Source organism: Bos grunniens, chromosome 12 (genome assembly GCF_055505025.1).
Source record: "Bos grunniens cultivar Pamir isolate PY7600 chromosome 12, Bosgru_T2T1.0, whole genome shotgun sequence".
Lineage (NCBI taxonomy): Eukaryota > Metazoa > Chordata > Mammalia > Artiodactyla > Bovidae > Bos > Bos grunniens.
The window spans coordinates 75006531-75028067 of record NC_141176.1 but is presented as its reverse complement, the minus strand read 5'-3'; the positions used below and the strand labels follow the sequence as shown (position 1 = coordinate 75028067).

General features: G+C 43.5%; 1 protein-coding gene and 1 long non-coding RNA gene across 7 annotated transcripts in view; one reads left to right on the top strand and one right to left on the bottom strand.

Moving 5' to 3' along the window:
• LOC147361913 (ATP-binding cassette sub-family C member 4-like) overlaps positions 1–21281 on the bottom strand; it is a 195388-nt gene extending 174107 nt beyond the window's left edge. For 5 of the 6 annotated variants that reach the window (XM_086330224.1, XM_086330221.1, XM_086330223.1 and 2 more), the window contains exons 1-3: positions 20764–21281; positions 3928–4038; positions 3272–3392 (exon numbers count right to left, since the gene is read on the bottom strand). In XM_086330224.1, coding sequence (XP_086186350.1) covers positions 3272–3392; positions 3928–4038; positions 20764–20837 — 306 coding nt within the window. In that variant the 5' untranslated portion in view covers positions 20838–21281. Of the gene's footprint in view, positions 1–3271; positions 3393–3927; positions 4039–20763 lie in introns of those variants that run through there. The other variant, XM_086330225.1, reaches the window with a different exon arrangement.
• On the top strand, positions 11832–18732 carry LOC147361914 (uncharacterized). The gene is made up of 2 exons (XR_015138378.1): positions 11832–12282; positions 18301–18732. It is a non-coding gene; the product is annotated as an uncharacterized LOC147361914 (long non-coding RNA).
• Positions 21282–21537: the final 256 nt, after the last annotated feature.

Here is a 21537-nt window from a genome sequence, read left to right as displayed (position 1 = left end):
GGAATAAATGCAAAGACCACTCAGCTCTTGGGGAACCAGCCATGAATCCAGGCACAAAGCCCACTGTGGGATGCAGAGGATTCTGTTTACTTCCTGTCCATCAGCTGAGCTCCTAAGTGAAGGTTACACACACATGTGCTTCCCACAGCCTCCAACTGGACCAGAGACCATCGGAAAAAGTGGCTTCAGACAAAGGCCAAGTGACCAGACAAGGCTGGGCCACTTCTAAGGATCCTGGGAAGAGGAAATAACTCCTGGCAACACCTCCCCTCTCAGGGAAAGGGACTGGGTGAATCCACTCTGGCTCTCTGAGGTCACCCCACTTACACAGCAGCAATGGAGACCTCACCTCTCAGAGAGAATCACTGATGACCTGGGGAGGTGGTCTCTGTGACTCACACCCAGGCAGAGGCTTCAGGCCCCCCTCTCCACCCTGAGGGCCCTGGGCAGGCAGAGACCTGTCCTCCCCACCCACAGTATCCATGGAGGTGCACACAGGGACAAAGGGTGCTGGGAACTCTCGGGCTGTTCTGTTCTAATTAGGGGTGACCGGCAAGTGCTCCTTAGCCTGGTACTTATTTCTCTGAGAGGTAGAGATACTCCTCAGTTCTCAAAGGATAGCCCATGGAATTCTCCAGGCCAGAATACTGGAGTGAGTAGCCTTTCCCTTGTCCAGGGGATGTTCCCAACTCCGGGATCAAACCCAGGTCTCACTCATTTCAGGCAGATTCCTTACCAGCTGAGCCACAAGGGAAGCCCTTCTCATTGGACAGAGGTTTTCATATCTCAAAATCCTAAAACCCTAAAAGCCTCACTCTGGACTGGCGTCACCCTGCTTTCTCCCCCTAGTGCCACCAGGAGTACCTGGGAGGCCCTGCTCGTGCTGGGTGGTAAGACCACACTGCTTGGGATCATGGATGATGGACAGGGCATTCTGTGCACCTGAGGGATTAAAAGAGAGCCAGAGATCAAAAAGGAAACATGTCTGTGTTTTAGAAAATCCTGGGCTGAGTTTAGATCTACCATCTAAAATATAAAGAACAAGAAGCAGTATAGATTGATCAGAACACGGGAAGTTGCTTCATAAAATCAATTATTTAACTAACTAGCACTGCTACTAGTACTAGCAGTACTGCCACACAGATGACCCCCTACATTTACGTCCTCTACTCCCCACTTCTCCACCATGACCACCCAGAGACCAACCTCCTGAAAGGGCCCAGGGCTCTACCAGTTGCACCTTATGCAGCCCCAGGCCTGGCCTTCCTGGATCCCCAGCAGGAAGTATTACTGGGGCTGGACAACTTTGAAATCAACATTCCCAGCACCACAGTGGGGTGGATTCCATCTCAGGAAGAACCCCAGATCCTATGGCCTCTCTCTCTATGTCTGTTTCTCCCATGAGCTGCCACAGCCAAGACCCAGGACTCATATTAGAATGGGATCCATCCAAGGCTTAGTGACCCCACTCAAGGGGCTAACAGCCCAGAACAGCAAGAAAAACCAGTAGCTCAGTTCAAACCCAGCCACATGGCTATGCTTTGAACCCACCTGATTTTAAGAATCTTTTGCATCTGGTACCAAGGAGAAACTAGAGAACCAAGGACAGCAGAGAGAGACCTGCTCCAGGATATGATCCAGCATTAAACCCTGAGGCCACTCATCCAACCAGGCACCTGGCATGAGCCACAGGCAGACACTGAGGCCCCAGGGTTTCCTGATAAGCAGGATTCATGAGAGCTCTGCTGTGTGAGGTCAGGAAATCCTGCACAAACAGGCCACACCAGTGTATTTCAAATACACACCTGTGTATTTCAAACAGACTTACTGTGACTATGTAGAAATTCCATGACTGGGACAGCTGCACACGGGACAAAGAAGGGCTGGGGCAGCCTGACGGGCTCCTGCTCCCTCTCCCACCCCTGTCCTTCACAAGGCACTGCAGTACCTAGGTGGTCAGTGCCCTCTCAAAGGCAGCACCCTGCCCCACATTCCTGTCCCACCCTCTGGCACAATGGCCAATCCTTTTCTGAAATCAGTGAGAACTCCATCCCCCAGGACCATCCAGTCACCTGGGAGCTGACGGATTCTCTGGTCTCTCCAGTTGTGTGGGGTGGACTTCACCTGCCCAGCTGCCCACTGCCCGCAATGCCCTTCAGTCCAGCACAGCCTTTAAACAAGAGCCATGCTGCCCACCTGTAAACCACCTGGCCCACCCACCTCACCCCCAACATGATGGACTGAGGACAGCTCACACCTTCTCCACCCCTTTCACAGCACCTGCATCTTCCACCTGTCCTGCTCTCACACACTCACATGCTGCCCGTTTCCCTAAGGCAGCACTAAGGGACCACGGAGAGCATGAGCCCCCCAGGGAGGTCTGCAGCAGACCCCCAGCAGGCTCAGCCAGAACAGTGGGGCTGACAGCACTGTGTCCCCAGGTGGATTGTCCTCTGGGGGATCTTGACTCAGGATCTTCAGGGTCATGGAGGTCACTGACCTCACAGCTTTCTGCCTCTGGTTTGCCCTGAACATTTCCTCCTACACCCTCTACCAATGTCAGGATACCAGGATCCCCCTTCAACCAGGAATCTGCTCCCACAACCAGGGAAAGAAAGCAGTGTGGAGGGTGCACAGAATTCACGGTGAAGCTGGAGCTCCTCTCCACAGGGGCTTTGCTCATAGTGCCAGCCCACGGGGAAGGGGGCAGCCTGGGGAAAGGTGTGCTCTTAGGAGTTCTGGGCTGCTACAGTCCAGATGCAGGGCCCTGGGTTCTGTTCTCCTGGAAGAGGAGAGGCGATGGATCTTCTTAGAACAGCATTTATCAGATGTGACCTGGTCAAGGTAACAATTTTTACCTTTTAAACTATAAATGAGTGCCATAAAATGTATGTTATTCTGGGCTCGGGTCCAAATTACCTTCTTCTAAATCACAGGGCACATATTGCCTGAGGCTGTTGGGATCTTCTTTTGGTCAAAGATCAGTCAGCATTTATACTGAACACCAGGAACTTTCTAACATAATATAAAATGTCTTTTATTTCAAGGCCATCCTCCACAACACTCTTTAACCGGTTAAAAGAAGAATAGTAACCCCTGGAGTCCAGTTCTCGCCATTCTAAAGATAAATACAACCTCTGAGCTCTATCATGTTTCCATGATGGTTTATCCTCAGACCTTAGACCACTGGCTTCTCTCCCCACCAGTCCCTTCCACCTCAGTACAGAGATACATACACCAAAAAGCAGCTCACAGTATGAAAATCTTTTACCTCAACAAATGTAAACATTCCCCAAATTAAATAGGATTTCCAATAACACTTTACAATTGCTTTCACTAAAGAGGGTTCCTGTGCATCCTTCTGGGCTCTCTTAACTTCTTGATCCCAGTACCTGTGATACAAAACAAAACACAGTAAAGAACAGCGTGTCCACCAAAGGGAAAATGGGAGAGAGACAGAGTGGAAGATAAGCCTTCACTACAGGGCACTCTGTGGCTGCCCCATAGATGCTGGCTACCTGCTCACAGGGCTCCTAAAAGATAAGCAGTGCAGACTCTGAAGCACCATATAAACAGGTCTTGAGGGAAAAGTTCCAGATTCTGGAAACAAGTTCCTGCCAAGATTTGCTGGACTCACAGGTCACAAGCAGCTCAGGCGGACACACTCCCTCCTCCAGGGACCCCACCTCCGGGGACAGAACTCAGCCTCCAGGGCCGTGGCTGTGGGCTCCCTCCACGCCCACAGATGCACAGGGAACACGGGCCTCCAAAGTGGGCTAAGCCCGGGGTCAACCTGAGGGGCTGAGCATGCAGTGTCAGGAAAGGCGTCTCAGAAGAACCCATAGGAAGGCAAAGCCTCCCCCACATCTTTAGCCTCACGTGGAAATTCTCACTCTTTCTCCCCTTCTCCCTGATGTCTGTGCTCACCCTTGCAGCTCTTCTCCAAGACGCTGGGAGCGATCTTCCGGAAGCACCGAGTACATGTCATCTGGTTCTAATTTCCATTTGTGACCAATTTTAAACAAGGGGTTTAGCCACCTGTTAAAAATTAAAAGGAGAGTGACATATATCCAATTACACATCTCTAATTAGAAACCTACATTCATGGACATTGCTAAAAAAAAAAAAAAAAGACTACATTGTAAATATATAAAGATATGGGGAAAATTAGATATATGCTTACAAACACATATACATTCTAGGTATAGGAAAGTCATGCTGGCTTATATATTACATAATTAAAGCAGCCTCTTTGTGGCCTACTGAACATACATTGTACATCTGCTTTAATTATTAAGAAAAAACATCTGTTTAGAAATCAAATAAAGTAACAGTGGTTCAGGCATGCAGAATAGAGCTGAATGACCATTATGGGTAAGGCTGCAGATATGTTCCTGTATTACTGAGGACTTAAATATTCTGAAATGTATCAGATTGAAGGATACCTACATGCACTAGTGGTAAAGAATCCATCTGCTAAAGCAGGAGATATAAGAGATGCTGGTTCGATTCCCAGGTTGGGAAGATTCCCTGGAGAAGGAAATGGCAACCCACTTCAGTGTTCAAACCTGGAAAATACCATGGACAGGGGAGCCTGGTGGGCTACAGTCCATGGAGTTGCAGTCGGACATGACTGAAGTGTCTTAGCACCAGTCATATTCAAAACAGTTGCAAACTTGAGGTCTCAAGATCTCCTCAGATCAGTTGTCAACACAGAGAAGTTTTTATAGGGAGTTATCTTATGGACACAACACCCTGGGTCTAACAGGCTCTGGACCCTGAACTACTTACAGTCCTGTCAGACTCCCCTCAGCCAGAACACTCATGTGAGCCTCTTTCTGAACCCAACCTTCTGAAGACAACCTCAAGATAAGTAATAGCTTCCCAACTAAAATGCAATTGATTTTTCTTATGGTCCTCCTCGGTATCACTCTCTAGAAAATTCATTTATTTTTAAAATTAACAAACTTCCAAAAGGGCTGGAATTTTACTGATTGTTGGATCTGTCACCATCAGCCTTACTGGGGGAATAAATATTGCCCACCAGACTTTCAGGGAACTTCAGCTGACAATATCACCAAACTACAGTTTAATTCCACCATGCCCAGCCTTCTGCCCAGGGATATCAAGGTTGCCCCCATTGCCACCACACCCCTGCAAAGGCCTATGTGTTAGTCAAATCCCTGTTTTCTGGGGGTCCAACCAACCATTCACTATGAGCCCTCCACCTACAGGCATGGCTGACTCTAGATAGTTACCATGCTTAAGGGCTCTGAGGACAGGATCATACCAAACATGGAGGGGCCTGGCCATGCGCAAGTACCCTGGATGGAAGGGCACCACCATGAGCCTAAACAAGACTCAATAAAATCAAAGACAGTGTGTGTGCCCCTGAGGGATGTTTGTTCCTCAAGGATCATGTAGCAAGGGCCACCCATGTTGGGCCATCAACTGTCTCCAAGAAAACTACCAGGGGACAGTAGGCTATATATGGTTCACCCCCAGATCAAGGTTACATTCAGATTTTAATTACACTCGCACGACCTGTGAATCAAAGGGGGTCGTTCATCTAGTCAGAAGGAGAGCTGGACTGGTAATAGCTGTTGTCACTCTTGTAGGATCCCTGGTGAGCCTAGCATGAGAAAGAATTTATAATAACCTAAGTATATATAAATAAAGAAATTAAAAAAGTCAGAGACTGGCCTAAGTAAGTAGAGAACCCAGTTCTAACCTTAGAATGACAAAATCCTCACTAGACCCTCTGGCCCACATGACACTTGACCACTGCAAAGCTCTTGACACCCTGCCGGCTGATCAAGGGGGAATTTGTCCCCCAACCATTTCCTGTTGTTTTTATGTTAACACTCGTGGTTAGATAGAAAAGACCACATCCCAATTGCCAGAGAAAACTGCTTGCAGACAAAGACAAATGTCATACGGTATCACTTATACATGGAATCTTAAAAAGCAGTATAAATGAACTTCTCTACCAAAGAGAAACAGAGTTACAGATGTAGAAAATGAACTTATGGTTACCAGCAAGGGAGGGATGAAGGGACAAATTGGGAGACTGGGATCGACATACATAAACTACTATATATGTATCCAACTCTTTGCAACCCCATGAACGGCAGCCCACCAGGCTCCTCTGCCCATGGGGATTCTCCAGGCAAGAATACTTGAGTGCGTTGCCATGCTCTCCTCAGTGGATCTTCCCAACCCAGGGATCTAACCCAGGTCTCCCGCACTGCAGGCAGATTCTTACGGTCTGAGCCATCAGGGAAGTATATATAAAAGAGATAACTAATAAGAACCTACTGTATAGCAGAGGGAACTCTACTCAATTCTCTGAAATAGCTTTTATCTTTTTTAAAGAAAAGAAGCCTTTAAAAATAGTGGATATATGGCTATTGATTTACTTTGCTGTACTCCTAAAACTAACACAACACTGTAAATCAACTATACTCCAATAAAATTTTTTCTTTAATAGAGAGAAGGTCACTTGGCCAAATACTCAAAACAGAAAGGGCCTGGCTGAACAAATTTGTGACAGGAACAAAATAAGGTTCCCTAGCTTCCCTGAGCTTCTAAGGCCATTCTTAGAACCCCTTACAATTATTCTCCTTTTCTGGCTCTTTGGCCCATGACTCTTCAATTGTCTCATTAGTTTTATCTCTTAGAGAACTGAGACAACCAAGTGGCAGATGTCTTTACCCAAGGCTATGAGCAATTGGGACTCTAGCCTGGTGACAATCAGATTCATTTTGGTGGAATCAGGAGAAATCCCCTCCTCTAACCCAAAGTGAAAACAACACCCAGTTGTGGATGTGACTGGTGATGGAAATAAAGTTTGAAGCTGTAAAAACAATATTGCTTAGGAACACGGAACGTTACGTGTGTGAATCAAGGTAAATTGGAAGTGGTCAAGCAGGCAATGCCAAGAGTCAACATCGATATTTTAGGAATCAGTGAACTAAAATGGGGTGAAATGGGCAAATTTAACTCAGATGACCATTATATCTACCACTGTGGGCAAGAATACCTTAGAAGAAATGGAGTAGCCATCATATTCAACAAAAGAGTCCAAAATGCAGTACTTGGGTGCAGTCTCAAAAATGACAAAATGTTCTCTGTTTGTTTCCAAGGCAAACTATTCAATATCACGGTAATCCAAGTCTATGCCCCAACCAGTAATGCCAAAGAAGCTGAAGTTGAATGGTTCTGTGAAGACCTACAAGACCTTCTAGAACTAACACCCTAAAAAAGATATGCTTTTCATCATGGGGACTGAAATGTAAAACTAGGAAGTCAAGAGATACCTGGCATAACAGGCAAATTTGACCTTGGAGTACAAAATGAAGCAGGGCAAAGGCAAACAAAGTTTTGCCAAGAGAACGTACTGGTCATAGCAAACATCCTCTTCCAACAAAACAAGAAAAGACTACACATGAACATCATCAGATAGTCAATACCAAAATCAGATTGATTATATTCTTTGCAGCTGAAGATTGAGACACTCTATACAGTCAGCAAAAACAAGACCAGGAGCTGACTGTTTAGATCATGAACTCCTTAGTGAAAAATTCAGTCTAAAATTGAAAAAAGTAGGGAAAGCCACTAGACCATTCAGATATGACATAAATCAAATCCCTTATAATTATAGAGTGGAAGTGACAATAGATTCAAGGGATTATATCTGATAGAGTGCCTGAAGGACTATGGACAGAGATAAGTGATATTGTACAGGAGGCAGTTATCAAGACCATCCCCAAGAAAAAGAAATGCAAAAAGGCAAAATGGTTGTCTGAGGAGGCCTTACAAATAGCTGAGAAAAGAAGCAAGAGAAAGGCAAAGGACAAAAACAAAGATATACCCATCTGAATGCAGACTTCCAAAGAATAGTAAGGAGAGATACAAAAGCCTTCCTAGGGATCAAGGCAAAGAAATGAGGAAAATACGAGAATGGGAAAAACTAAAGATCTCTTCAAGAAAATTAGTGAAACCAAGGGAAAATTTCATGCAAAGATGGACACAATAAAGGACAGAAATGTTATGAACGTAACAGAAGCAGAAGATATTAAGAAGAAGTGGCAAAAATACACAGAAGAACTATACAAAAAAGATCTTCATGACCCAGATAACAACGGTGGTGTGATCACTGGACATCAGCCAGACATTCTGGAACGTGAAGTCAAGTAAGCCCTTGAGAAGCATCACTAATAATATAGCTAGTGGAGGTGATAGAATTCTAGTTGAGGTATTTCAAATCCTAAAAGATGATGCTTTTAAACTGCTACATTCAATATGCCAAAAAATTTGGAAAACTCAGCAGTGGCCACAGGACTGGAAAAGTTCAGTTTTCATCAATCCCAAAGAAAGGCAATTCCAAAGAATGTTCAAAGTACCGCACAATTGCATTCATCTCATACTCTAGCAAAGTAATACTCAAAATTATCAAATAGTACGTGAACCATGAACTTCCAGATGTTAAAGCTGGATTTAGAAAAGGCAGAGGAACCAGAATCAAATTGCCAACATCTGTTGGATCACAGAAAAAGCCAGAGAATTACAGAAAAACATCTACTTCTGATTTCTTGACTATTACCAAGCCTTTGACTGTGTGGATCATAACAAACTGTGGAAAATTCCTCAAGAGACAGGAATACCAGACAACTTGACCTGCCTCCTGAGAAATCTGTATGCAGGTCAAGAAGCAACAGTTAAAAATGGACATGGAAAAAGAGATTGGAGAGAGGAGTACGGCAAGGTTGTAGAGTTCCAGCAAAACATCTATTTCTGCTTTATTGACTATACCAAAGCCTTTGACTGTGTGAATCACAATAAATTGTGGACAATTCTGAAAGAGATGGGAATACCAGATCACCTGACCTGCCTCTTGAGAAACCTATATGCAGTACAGGAAGCAACAGTTAGAACTGGACATGGAACAACAGACTGGTTCCAAATAGGAAAAGGAGTACGTCAAGGCTGTATGTTGTCATCCTGCTTATTTAACTTATATGCAGAGTACATCATGAGAAAGCCTGGGCTGGATGAAGCACAAGCTAGAATCAAGATTGCCAGGAGAAATTTCAATAACCTCAGATATGCAGATGACACCACCCTTGTGGCAGAAGGTGAAGAAGAACTAAAGACTGTCTTAATGAAAAGGAAAGAGGCGAGTGAAAGAGTTGGCTTAAAGCTCAACATTCAGAAAACGAAGATCATGGCATCTGGTCTCATCACTTCATGGCAAATAGATGGGGAAACAGTGGCTGACTTTACTTTTTTTGGCTCCAAAATCACTTCAGATGGTAATTGCTGCCATGAAGTTATGACCAACCTAGACAGCATATTAAAAAGCAGAGACATTACTTTGTCAACAAAGGTCCATCTAGTCAAGGCTATGGTTTTTCCAGTAGTTATGTAAGGATGTGAGATTTGGACTATAAAGAAAGCTGAGTGCAGAAGAATTGATGCTTTTGAACTGTGGTATTGGAGAAGACTCTTGAGAGTCCCTTGGACTGTAAGAAGATCCAACAGGTCCATCCTAAAGGAAATCAGTCCTGGGTGTTCATTGGAAGGACTGATGTTGAAGCTGAAATTCCAATATTTTGGTCACCTGATACAAAGAGCTGACTCATCTGAAAAGACCCTGATGTTGGGAAAGATTGAAGGCAGGAAGAGAAGGGGATGACAGAGGATGAGATGGTTAGATGGCATTACCAACTCAATGGACATGAGTTTGGGATAAACTCCAGGAGTTGGTGATGGACAGGGCAGCCTGGTGTGCTGTGGCTCATGGGGTCACAAAGAGTCGGACACGACTGAGCGACTGAACTGACTGACTGAAATGATGGCAGAAAGAAAAGAAGAGCTAAAGAGCCTCTCAATGATGGTGAAAGAGGAGAGTGAAAAACGCTGGCATAAAACTTAACATTCAAAAGATGAAGATCATGCATCTGATCCCATCAGTTCAGTTCAGTTCAGTTCAGTTGCTCAGTCGTGTCCGACTCTTTGTAACCCCATGAATCGCAGCACGCCAGGCCTCCCTGTCCATCACCAATTCCCAGAGTTCACTCAAACTCACGTCCATCGAGTCAGTGATGCCATCCAGCCATCTCATCCTCTGTCACCCCTTCTCCACCTGCCCCCAATCCCTCCCAGCATCAGACTCTTTTCCAATGAGTCAACTCTTAGCATGAGGCAGCCAAAGTACTGGAGTTTCAGCTTTAGCATCATTCTTTCCAAAGAAATCCCAGGGCTGATCTCCTTCAAAATGGACTGGTTGGATCTCCTTGCAGTCCAAGGGACTCTCAAGAGTCTTCTCCAACACCACAGTTCAAAGGCATCAATTCTTTGATGCTCAGCCTTCTTCACAGTCCAATTCTCACATCCATACATGACCACAGGAAAAACCATAGCCTTGATTGATGGACCTTCGTTGGCAAAGTGATGTCTCTGCTTTTGAATATGTTATCTAGGTTGGACATAACTTTCCTTCCAAGGAGTAAGCGTCTTTTAATTTCATGGCTGCAGTCACCATCTGCGGTGATTTTGGAGCCCAGAAAAATAAAGTCTGACACTGTTTCCACTGTTTTCCCATCTATTTCCCATGAAGTGATGGGACCGGATGCCATGATCTTTGTTTTTTGAATGTTGAGCTTTAAGCCAACTTTTTCACTCTCCAGCTTCACTTCCATCAAGAGGCTCTTTAGTTCCTCTTCACTTTCTGCCGTAAGGGTGGTGTCATCTGCATATCTGAGGTTATTGCTATTTCTCCCGGCAATCTTGATTCTGGCTTGTGTCTCTTCCAGTCCAGTGTTTCTCATGATGTACTCTGCCTATAAATTAAATAAGCAGGGTGACAATATACAGCCTTGATGTACTCCTTTTCATGGCACATAGATGGGGAAACATGAAAACAATGACAGACTTTATTTTGGAGGCTCCAAAATGACTGCAGATGGTGACTGCAGCCATGAATTACCAGATGCTTGATCCTTAGAAGAAAAATTATGGATATCCTAGACAGCATATTAAAAAGCAGAGACATTACTCTGCTGACAAAGGTCTGTCTAGTCAAAGCTATGGATTTTCCAGTAGTCATGAATGGTTGTGAGGTTTGGACTATAAAGAAATCTAAGCACTGAAGAGCTGATGCTTTTGAACTGTGTTTTGGAGAAGACTCGTGGAGTGCAAGGAGATCCAACCAGTCAATCCTAAAGAAAATCTTTCCTGAATATTCATTGGAAGGACCAATTCTTTGGCCACCTGATGCAAAGAACTGATTAATTGGATTAGACCCTGATGCTGGGAAAGATTGAAGGCAGGAGAAGAAGGGGACAACAGAGGATGAGATGGTTGGACGGCATCACCAACTCGATGGACATGAGTTTGAGCAAGCTCCAGGAGTTCACAATGGACAAGGAAACCTGGCGTGCTGCAGTACATGGGATCACAGAGACAGACTCTTTGAGCAACTGAACTGAACTGAACCCAATATGTGACAATGCCTACGCTTAGCAGGTAGCAAGATCAGAAGATGTACCTTTGCCCCTTCAGAGTCCTTCAATAATAATGAGCAGTAAAAAGGAAAGCCTGATATCCCAGAAATATATCCCTGCCCTGCCCTTGAATGGAAACCAACTGCTCTTATCTGAGTTTCAGGCTCAATCATAAAAGGTAAGAAAAAAAATATGTACTGATTAGAACTAGGTAGGATGCAAATGGCAGAAGCTCTAACATCTAGTAGACACAGAGCCTCATTATGCATCCACTGTAATATATAAGCATGATAAATGACACACCAACTGTTGGGAAGCGTAGTACAAAATAGCCCTATTAGGAGAAAGTCCTTGGGAAGATGGCGAAGGGCCAGAAGTACCCGGCTTTGTGTACTGCAGACAGAAAAACATCTCCTGCCTTTGGTTATGCTCGGCGCCAAGATTTAATAATAAATAGGGATGTTACTTGAGAAAAAGGGTTGTGGGATAAGCACATGAGTCACTTAGAGCATGCTGTCCTTGAAATGTTTTTACTGATTATGTGTTAACCCCATATGTGCTCTGCTGGCCATATACTTTAAGCTCTTTTTTCCTGCTTCTATAAAAAGGCTTGACTGCAGAAATAAACTTGTCAGTCCTTGCAAGAGACTGTCCGAGTGTCATTCTTTCAGGTTCGTCGCTTCCAAGTCCCGGAGAGAAAATCCCCATCAAGTGGCGCCACAAACAGGGACTTGAAAGGAAGGCTGAACAAAGTGATGAGCCCCTGCAGAAAGAGGTAAGCAGGATGGGACAACATAGCAGTAAAATTCCTGTCATTTATATAATTTATCATTTTTTGAAACAAAACGGTGTTAATGTTTCAAGAGATCAGTTGAACGACTCCTATCATATTTTACTGGAACAATTCATGGTTCCCAAAAGATGGGACACTCAATCTAGACATTTAGAAAAGGGTTAAAAATAATGCTTTGTGAGCATATCAGCAAGGGTTACATGGTCACTCATACGGGCTATTGTAGAACAAATTGAAGGGCATAACGTTGATTTGGAAGTAAAAACTATTCAATCTTTACATGAATATGAGCTTAAAGAACAAGATATACAAGGTGCTTTGAAATATAAGAATGTTATGCTCAGACACAATCCTTAGAAAAACAACTTAGAGACATATATATACAGGATGCATCAAAACTGAAGCCACTTAGAATGGAGATCATTTCATTCAACGGACAGCCCAAATCTGAGGTTTTTCCTTCTGCTCCGCCTGTAACAGCAATTGCTAACTTTGCTTGTACTAACTGCTTCACTCCTCCTCGGGAGATGCCTGCTTGTGCTTTCGCTTTCCCAATACAATTTGATCAACCCGTCCAAGGTCAAAATTCTTGGGATGGTACAGATTTTGGCATGTTGTCTAATTTTAAGAAAGCATGAACTCTGTATGGACCTATTTCTCCTTACTGTATAGAATTTCTCAGAGGATGGGCTGACCATTGGATGCCATATGATTTTTTTCAAGTAGCAAAAATGGCTTTAAATCCTCAACAATTACTGCAATGGCAAATATGGGTTAGTGATGAGGCCCAACAGCTGATGATTGACCAGCAATCTCATGGTAACCCTGCCAATTTAACTTATGATATACTGACTAGAACAAGGACTATGGCCAATGTAATGGCACAATTAGCTAATATTACCCTTGAGATGTTGCATTTTATTAAAGAAACTGCCTGCAAGGCATGGGCAAAGGTTGATAGCGCTAACTCTGATGGTTCATTTGTTAAGATTATTCAAGGACATGAGGAGGAATATTCTCAATTTATAGGAAAATTAAAGGATGCAGTTTAAAAATCTATTAAGGATGTGACTTTACAAAATATTATTTTAAAAAATCTTGCTTTTGAAAATGCTAATGAGGAATGTCGATCCATGCTCAGACCAATTTGAGAGACTGGCTCTCTTATGGAATATTTGAAAGCTTGTAGGGATACAGGATCTATATCCCATAGAGCAAAATTGGTGGAATTGGAAACCTTTAGTGTATAAAAAGCTGCTAATGCCAAATGTTTTAACTGTGGGAAGGCCGGCCATATGAAAAAACAATGCTGCATGCGAGCACAGGCCGGAAAAAATAATACTACTTCTAATAAGAAGAAACCCCAAGGAGTATGTCCAAGATGTAAAAAGGGGTTCCACTGGCTGAATGAATGTCATTCTAAATTTGATAAGATTGGAAACACCTTTAACCTGGGTGCACAACAAAAACAACAGGGAAACTGATAAAGGGGCCATCCTCTAGCCCCGCTACAAAAGGAGGACCTATTGTTATGACACTACAAGCAGTTACATCTAAGAGTGCTTGCATCAATATACCTAGTCCTTAATGATATGGAACTAATAGAATTATACAACCCCCACAAAATCCCCACTGGATATTATGGCCTGATTCCACCCGGGACAATGGAACTGATTTTGGGATGTAGTAGCTGCACAATGAGAGATTTAATGGTATTGACTGGTGTTGTGGACGAAGATTATGAAGGAGAAATACATATGGTAAATGTTGTGAAAATGGGAAATGTATACTTACAAAAAGGGGAACGATTTGCACAATTATTACTTTTACCATATGTCAAACCAATGACGGCATCTGATAAAGTTCAGCAGGGAGGCTTTGGCAGTATCAACCTTACTGCTGCACTATCCACCCTATTAAAGGAACATCAGAAACCCATGCTTACTTTACTCACATGGGGAAAGAATTTCACAGGCATATTAGATACCCGAGCTGACATTTCAATCATTAGAGCTGCAGAATGGCCCCCATTGATGGCTCCTTTTAGACTATTAGAAGTAAATGAAGCTAATGCCACACAAACTTTTGTCAATGCATCCTATTTACAAATGTATGGCCTTAATCAAATTGTAACTTATCTTAAACCATATATTACTAATATCCCAATCAATTTATGGGGACGGGATTTTCTTGAACAAATGAAAGCCACAATTTCTTTAAATGAACCTTTTAATGGGGGCCATTGAGTTAACACCACTGCCCCTTGATTGGGAATCTGATACCCCAATATGGACACCTCAATGGCCCCTGACTAAAGAAAAACTGGCAACTCTTACACAATTAGTTAATGAACAATTACAAAAAGCTCATATAGAACCTTCATTTTCCCCGTGGAATTCCCCTGTTTTTGTAATAAAAAAGAAATCAGGAAAATGGCAAATGTTGATAGATTTAAGAAATGTTAATAATACCATGTTACCTATGGGGCCCTTACAACCAGGATTGCCCTCCCCTTCTATGGTACCAAAAGGATGGTCTATAGTTATTATTGACTTACAAGACTGCTTTTTTACTATACCTTTGCACCCTAAAGATAGAAAACGTTTTGCCTTTTCAGTTCCTTCTATAAATTACATGGCTCCTATTAAAAGATTTCAATGGAAGGTGCTACCTCAGGGAATGATGAACTCTCCTACCATTTGCCAATATCTCATATCTGTTTTATTACAACCCATTAGAGATAAATATCCTACTGCATTTATAATTCATTACATGGATAATACTTCTTTTTATGGAATCTGAACTCTGTTTACTACAGTTATATAATGAAGTTACTATTACTCTTCAAAATCATGGCCTGCTTGTAGCACCAGATAAAATTCAGTGGAAAGCACCCTTTAATTATTTAGGACATGTTATGGAATAATCTAAAATCAAAACTCAAAAAACTCAAATTTCTGTGCAATCTCTATGCACGCTGAATGATTTTCAAAAATTGCTAGGTGATATTAATTGGCTGTGGCCATCTGTTGGCATCCCCACCTATGCCTTACAAAATCTATTTAAAATTTTAGAGGGATCCGCTGACCCTAATAGCCCTAGGCAGCTAACAAAAGAGACCAAAGAAGAACTGGCCTTAATAGAGAAACACATTCAACAATCTTTTTCAACTCGGCTAGATTATGATCAACCAGTTTCTTTATATATATTCCCCTCTGAACATTCACCTACTGCAATTATAGCTCAACATAGCCCAATAGAATGGGTATATTTACACACTAAACAGTCTAAAAAAATTGTATCATATATTGAGAAAATAGGGCACTTAATTGTGTCAGGAAGAAGCCGTGTACAAACTTTGACTGGATTTGATCCATATGCAATACAAGTTCCCTTGACAAAAAAGGAATTGCAAATTGCCTTACAATATAACTTGACCATACAAATGGCATTAAGTGATTTTCAAAATGTTATCTCATTTTATTTACCAAAAGGAAAATTATGGGACTTTCTACAATGTACTAAATTCATTATAACTAATGTCATTGCATCCCAGCCTATTTCCAAAGTACCCACCCATTTCATTGATGGCAACAAGAAAGACATAACAGGGATTGTCAGCCCTGATATCAAAGAGAAATTACCTACTACCTACTCTTCAGTACAAAGAGTTGAATTGTATGCTTTATATGCTCTTCTGTCACTTCAACCATTATCCTTCAACGTATATACTGATTCCAAATACCTTGCTTCCCTTTTTCCTGATTTTGTTACCACCTTTTTATACAATCTAGATGAAGAATTATATACTCTCTTTTCACAGACTCAAGCTTTAATTCACTCATGTACTGAACCCTTCTTTATTGCACATATACGTGCTCATTCAGGTTTATCTAGCCCTCTGGCTGCAAGAAATGATACTATTGACAGGCTCATAGCTCCCATTTTTACATCTGCCACTGACAAACATGCTAATCTTCATACCAATGCTAACAGATTGCACTCTAAATACCATATCCCTCTCGCTGAAGCACGACATATTATTAAAACCTATGATGTCTGTGCCCCTCTGCATTTATGGACTACAATATCAAGAATTAATCCCTGGAGGCAACAACCTAATTCCCTTTGGCAATCTGACTTCACTCACTGCTCCTTAGGAAAATTTTATTTATTTTTTGCCTCAATAGATACATTTTGCAACTTTATCTGGACAGTAACTGTCTCTTCAGAATCCAGCCAACACACCATTTCCACACTCTTACTCACCTTCCCCGTTATGGGGATTCCTTCTGTCTTGATAACAGACAATGGACCTACATTCACCTCACATTTGTTTCATTTATTTTTATCAGAATGGAACATCACACACATTACAGGAATACCCTATAATCCTCAGAGTCAAACCATTATTGAAAGAGCCCACTGCACCTTAAAAACTCATTTACTAAAACAGAAAGGGGGAATATGGAAGAGGAGATACACTTCTTATTCTATGAACCCTCAATTATTATTATCTTTAACTCTTTATTCCCTAAATTTTTTAAACTTAACAAAAACTAATTCTGACACTCATGCAGATAGACATTTGGCAGAAGACAAAAACAGCAAATTAGAAATCAATACACCAGTATGGTATAAGCAATCCAATCAGTGGCTGCCAGGAATCTTACGACTCCTAGGCAAGGGTTATGGTCTTGTTGTTGCAGATGGAGAGGAAATCTGGGTTCCTCTTCACTATGTCCATTACCGGGAGGGACCCCAAGAGTGCACTCCCTCAGGAAGTGATGATGTTAATGTGAAGGGTCTCGTCAATGACCCTGGAGGAGCCAATAAGGAAACGCCATCGTCTGAATCCTTACCCGACATGGGCTCAAGTGAAAAACATGACTCGTCAGGCTGGGCAGACACTGAAGAGCGAGAGGAACATCATAACTGCTACTGGTTTAATAGATCAAGCATTGGAGGCTTTCATAAATCTAAGACAAGTTTATGGACTGATAAGGACATACTGCTGAATTGGTATAACAGGGGCTTATCACCCCCCACGACCCAGGATTGTCGTCCCCATTGTGGGGCCAGAGCAATGGCACATTTGGAAAATTCGAGCAGCTTTAGAGCACTTCACTAGTGTTTATGAGACTGTGGGTGTGTTTTGTCCTTATAATTATACCTTCCTATATAATAGTACTGGCTATATTCAATTGTGTGTTCACCTTCCGTACTTATTTATTGTAGGGCATTTTGGTATCGACTTATCAGCCAAGACTGTTAATTGTACTGCATGTGCATTGTATACCTGCCTTAATCACACCATTTCATATCACAATGTTAGCATTGCGCTAGTTAAACAAAGATCTGAGTTATGGCTTCCCGTAAACTTAACTGAACCTTGGACTGATTCTGTATTTCTTTCTGTATTGTTGAAAACTGGGCTTAGGCGATCTAAGCGCATCATTGGGTGGATTATTGCAGGCATCTTAAGCCTTATCTCCATTGTGACTGTAGGAACTTTGTCTGGTATGGCTTTACATAATTCTATATAAAATCATGATTTTATCACTGCTTGGCACAAAGACTCTCATGATCTGTGGACTTGACAAGCTCAAATAGAACAAACATGAATTAATGACTTACAAACTGTGGTTATCTACTTAGGAGATCAAATGCAGCAACTGACTTTCTGAACACGTATGTGCTGTCACTGGAATTTTACTTCTTTTTGTCTGACTAACATACTCTATAATAGCACTGAATATCCTTGGGATAAAGTTAAGGTGCATTTGCAGGATCTCACAGATAACTCAAGTTTAGACATCAATTTGTTGAAACAACAAGTTGCTAATTTTCAAGTTAGGGTACCTAAGGAATTGTATAGCACTCAATTCTATGATACTTTAACCAAAACCCTATTGTCTCTAGACCCTAGAGCTTGGCTTTCAGGAAGAAATATTTTTATATATGTATTAATCACCCTGCTCTTTTTGTCATTGCTTATAGGATACAGAAGTCTCTACTCAAGACTCCGTGCCTCCCACAATGGAGTCCAACTAGCAGCCACCATGCTTAAATTAAAAACAAAAGGAGGCTATGTTGGGAAGCATAGTACAAAATAGCCGTATTAGGAGAAAGTCCTTGGGAAAATGGCAAAGGGCCGGAAGTACCCGGCTTTGTGTACTGCGGACAGAAAAACATCTACTGCCTTTGGTTATGCTCGGTGCCAAGATTTAATAATAAATAGGGATGTTACTTGAGAAAACGGGTTGTGGGATAAGCACATGAGTCACTTAGAGCGCGCTGTCCTTGAAATGTTTTTACTGATTATGTGTTAACCCCATATGTGCTCTGCTGGCAGTATACTTTAAGCTCTTTGTTCCTGCTTCTATAAAAAGGCTTGACTGCAGAAATAAACTTGTCAGTCCTTGCAAGAGACTGTCCGAGTGTCATTCTTTCAGGTTCGTCACTTCCAAGTCCTGGGGAGAAAATCCCCAACACCAACCAGGACCACTACAGTTGACAATGGCTATGACAACAAAACAAAGAGCTCATACAAGGACTAAAAAGGAGTGCTACCTTAATTTCAGGTCCAAATCACACTGCATTATTGGGTTAGCCATGAATATTCCTCCCTCTCTTAACCTGATTCCCTTCCTTTTACTTCAACCCTCCTATATACCCAGTCGGGCTGAGAGGTTGACTTGCAAACTAAGTCTCCACTTTTCCATTCTTTGGTCACTGAGCAAAGCTTGTGCTCTACCAGTCTCACCATCAGTTTACTTATTGGTTGTGGGAATCTGAGTGAGAAAGAACCTCCCCATCATGATAAGGGGTCTCATCCTGCGCTAGGCCCCTGGCACAATTCCAGGCAACCAACTCCATGAGAAGCACAGCAGTTACATACACAAGAAACACAGATCCCAGAACCAGACTTCCTGGTTTGAGATCCCACTCCACTGCTTACTAGCTGTATGATGGTAAGCAACTTACTCAGCCTCTATGCTTCAGAGTCTTCAAGCATGAAATAAGTGGTAATAGCTCCTTCCTCCCCAGCAGGAAAACTGGAAATGGGTACCAATGAAAATGGAAGTCTTCACCTTCCATTTCTATGCACATACATTTTCAAAGTCAACAAACAGAATGTGCTTTGAGAGTTTCTTGCCCTACTTGACGTTAAAGAGACATTTGTCTACTTTGCTATTATTTATGGTAACCACACACATATTCCTTCTTCTAGGTCCCTCTTTCCTAAAGGGCAATCAAATAGCCAAGGGATGTAGCTACATGCACTGAATACACCACCATCAAAACAAGCATAAGGGCTGCCATCCCCCTGGGAATCCCCTAGGCTGTCCAATGAAAGAAGTATCAGAATTTGTGGAAAAGATAAATGGGTTAGGGTCCAGAAACAAAAGACCTAATAATCACCCAAGTGGGATTAAAATCCAAAGGTTCAGGCCTGCATATCTGTAGTCCCAGCTATTAGATGAAGACTTCAATTAAGAACTTCAGCTCTCTGCAGTGCTTTTCATCTCTGTGTTTCCTCCCAGCTCATGGACCTGTCAGTGGTTTCAGGACCAAAGGACTCCTGGGTAGCACCACCTGCATCAAGACCTGCATGCACTGCTTCTCTGAAGGATAGAGATATGGATAAGACCCCACATGTTTCAGGGACCACATCCCCAGGGTTTGGTTCTCAAAGGTAGAAGTGGAGATATTCACAATAGGGCCAGGGGCTGTGGTCAAATACACACTCTACTCCTGGCTTGTGTCCCAGGCAAAAGCAACACATGTTCCAGAATAATGTCCCCATTCATTTCATAAAAAACAATAGTGTTTTGTACGCACATGAAATTGGCCAAAACTAGGTACCGAACATACAGGACCACACAGGGAGTGAAGGAGGGACAGAAAGAAAGACATAGTCATAGACAAGGGGAAAGAGGGAGCCCAGGGCAGTTGGAACTCAAATGTTCACCTAAGGAACATGGGAAAAGGTGGGGACGTTATTGGAAGATGGCAAAGATGCAGGGCACTAAATAGATAAAGAAAATTGTTCACAAGCTGCTTGCTTGGGGGGGCCAGGAGGGGAGTTGCAGCTTATTTCAGAACTGACAGCGAATTTCTGAGTGGTTCTGAGGCTACTGGATAAGGTGGAGATTAGGGAGCCCAGTCCCTTCTCCTGCTGGGCAGTGACTCTCCCTGAGCAACCTCCTTGCCTTCTGCTCCTGCTGCATCAGCTCTCAGGTGACGTGGCTGGCTGGGCGGAGAGTAGCAAGGCAGGGAGACTCAGTACCCCTGACACCAGGTCCCTTGGTACCCCTCCGAAACCCACCCCTCCCAACCTCACAACCCCACTGGCCTCAGGCTCCCAGGCACGCTCCCTCGCTTTGTCCCTTGGTCCGCAACAGAAGCCGACAGTGTTGCGCCCACCGTGGAACGTCACAGCTCAGACTGGGCACTCACCAGACAAACAGGCGTGAGCAGAAGTTCGCCTTCTGTAGTGGGCTGGTCTTCACCTCCGCAGACACAGGCAGCATCTTGCCGGCCAAGGCGGACACAGACCGGTGTCTCCCTGCTCAGGTGGCGGTGGGGCTCCTGCTGCTCCTGGAGGCTCTGGCGGGGATGCTGGGGACTGGCCGCCTCACAGATCCACTGGGCCGGAGCCTGAGAACACCTGCTTCTGAGAGTGGAGCGCCCTTTGTGCACCAGGTCCACCTCCCAAGACTGAGCAGCCTTCAGGGTCCACCTCTGAGGCACCTGCTCTGTGCAGGTGCTGCCACAGGCATAGGATGGATGCAGCGTGCCACGTGTGGGGCTGCAGGACCAAGAGACACCCAGGTAGGTGCTTCCAGAAGCCTCACACAAGTGGGAGGCAAAGTTATCAGCTCTTTGATAAAGGGAGCAGGCTGACTGTGAGGCAGAACCAGCCCAGCTCCCAGGAGTGCACCTGGCCACAAACTCTGCGGAAGTTCCTGCTCTGAGCCCAGGCATTCACCCAGAAGGTGGAGACAGGAGGCTCGGGCCCCGCCCATCTCTGCTGCTCAGAGGCTCCCCATGGGCTACAGAGGAAACCTGGAAAAAGCTGGCAGAAGGAGATAGTAGCCTCCTCTCTGGGCCCTCTGCCCTCATCAAGACCAAACAAGGGCGCTGTGGGAAGTTCTCCAACTGTAATGAAGCAGAACCCAGTGGGGCCTTCCTGGGATAGATCCTACCCCCACCCCATGCCCTCTGCCTGCC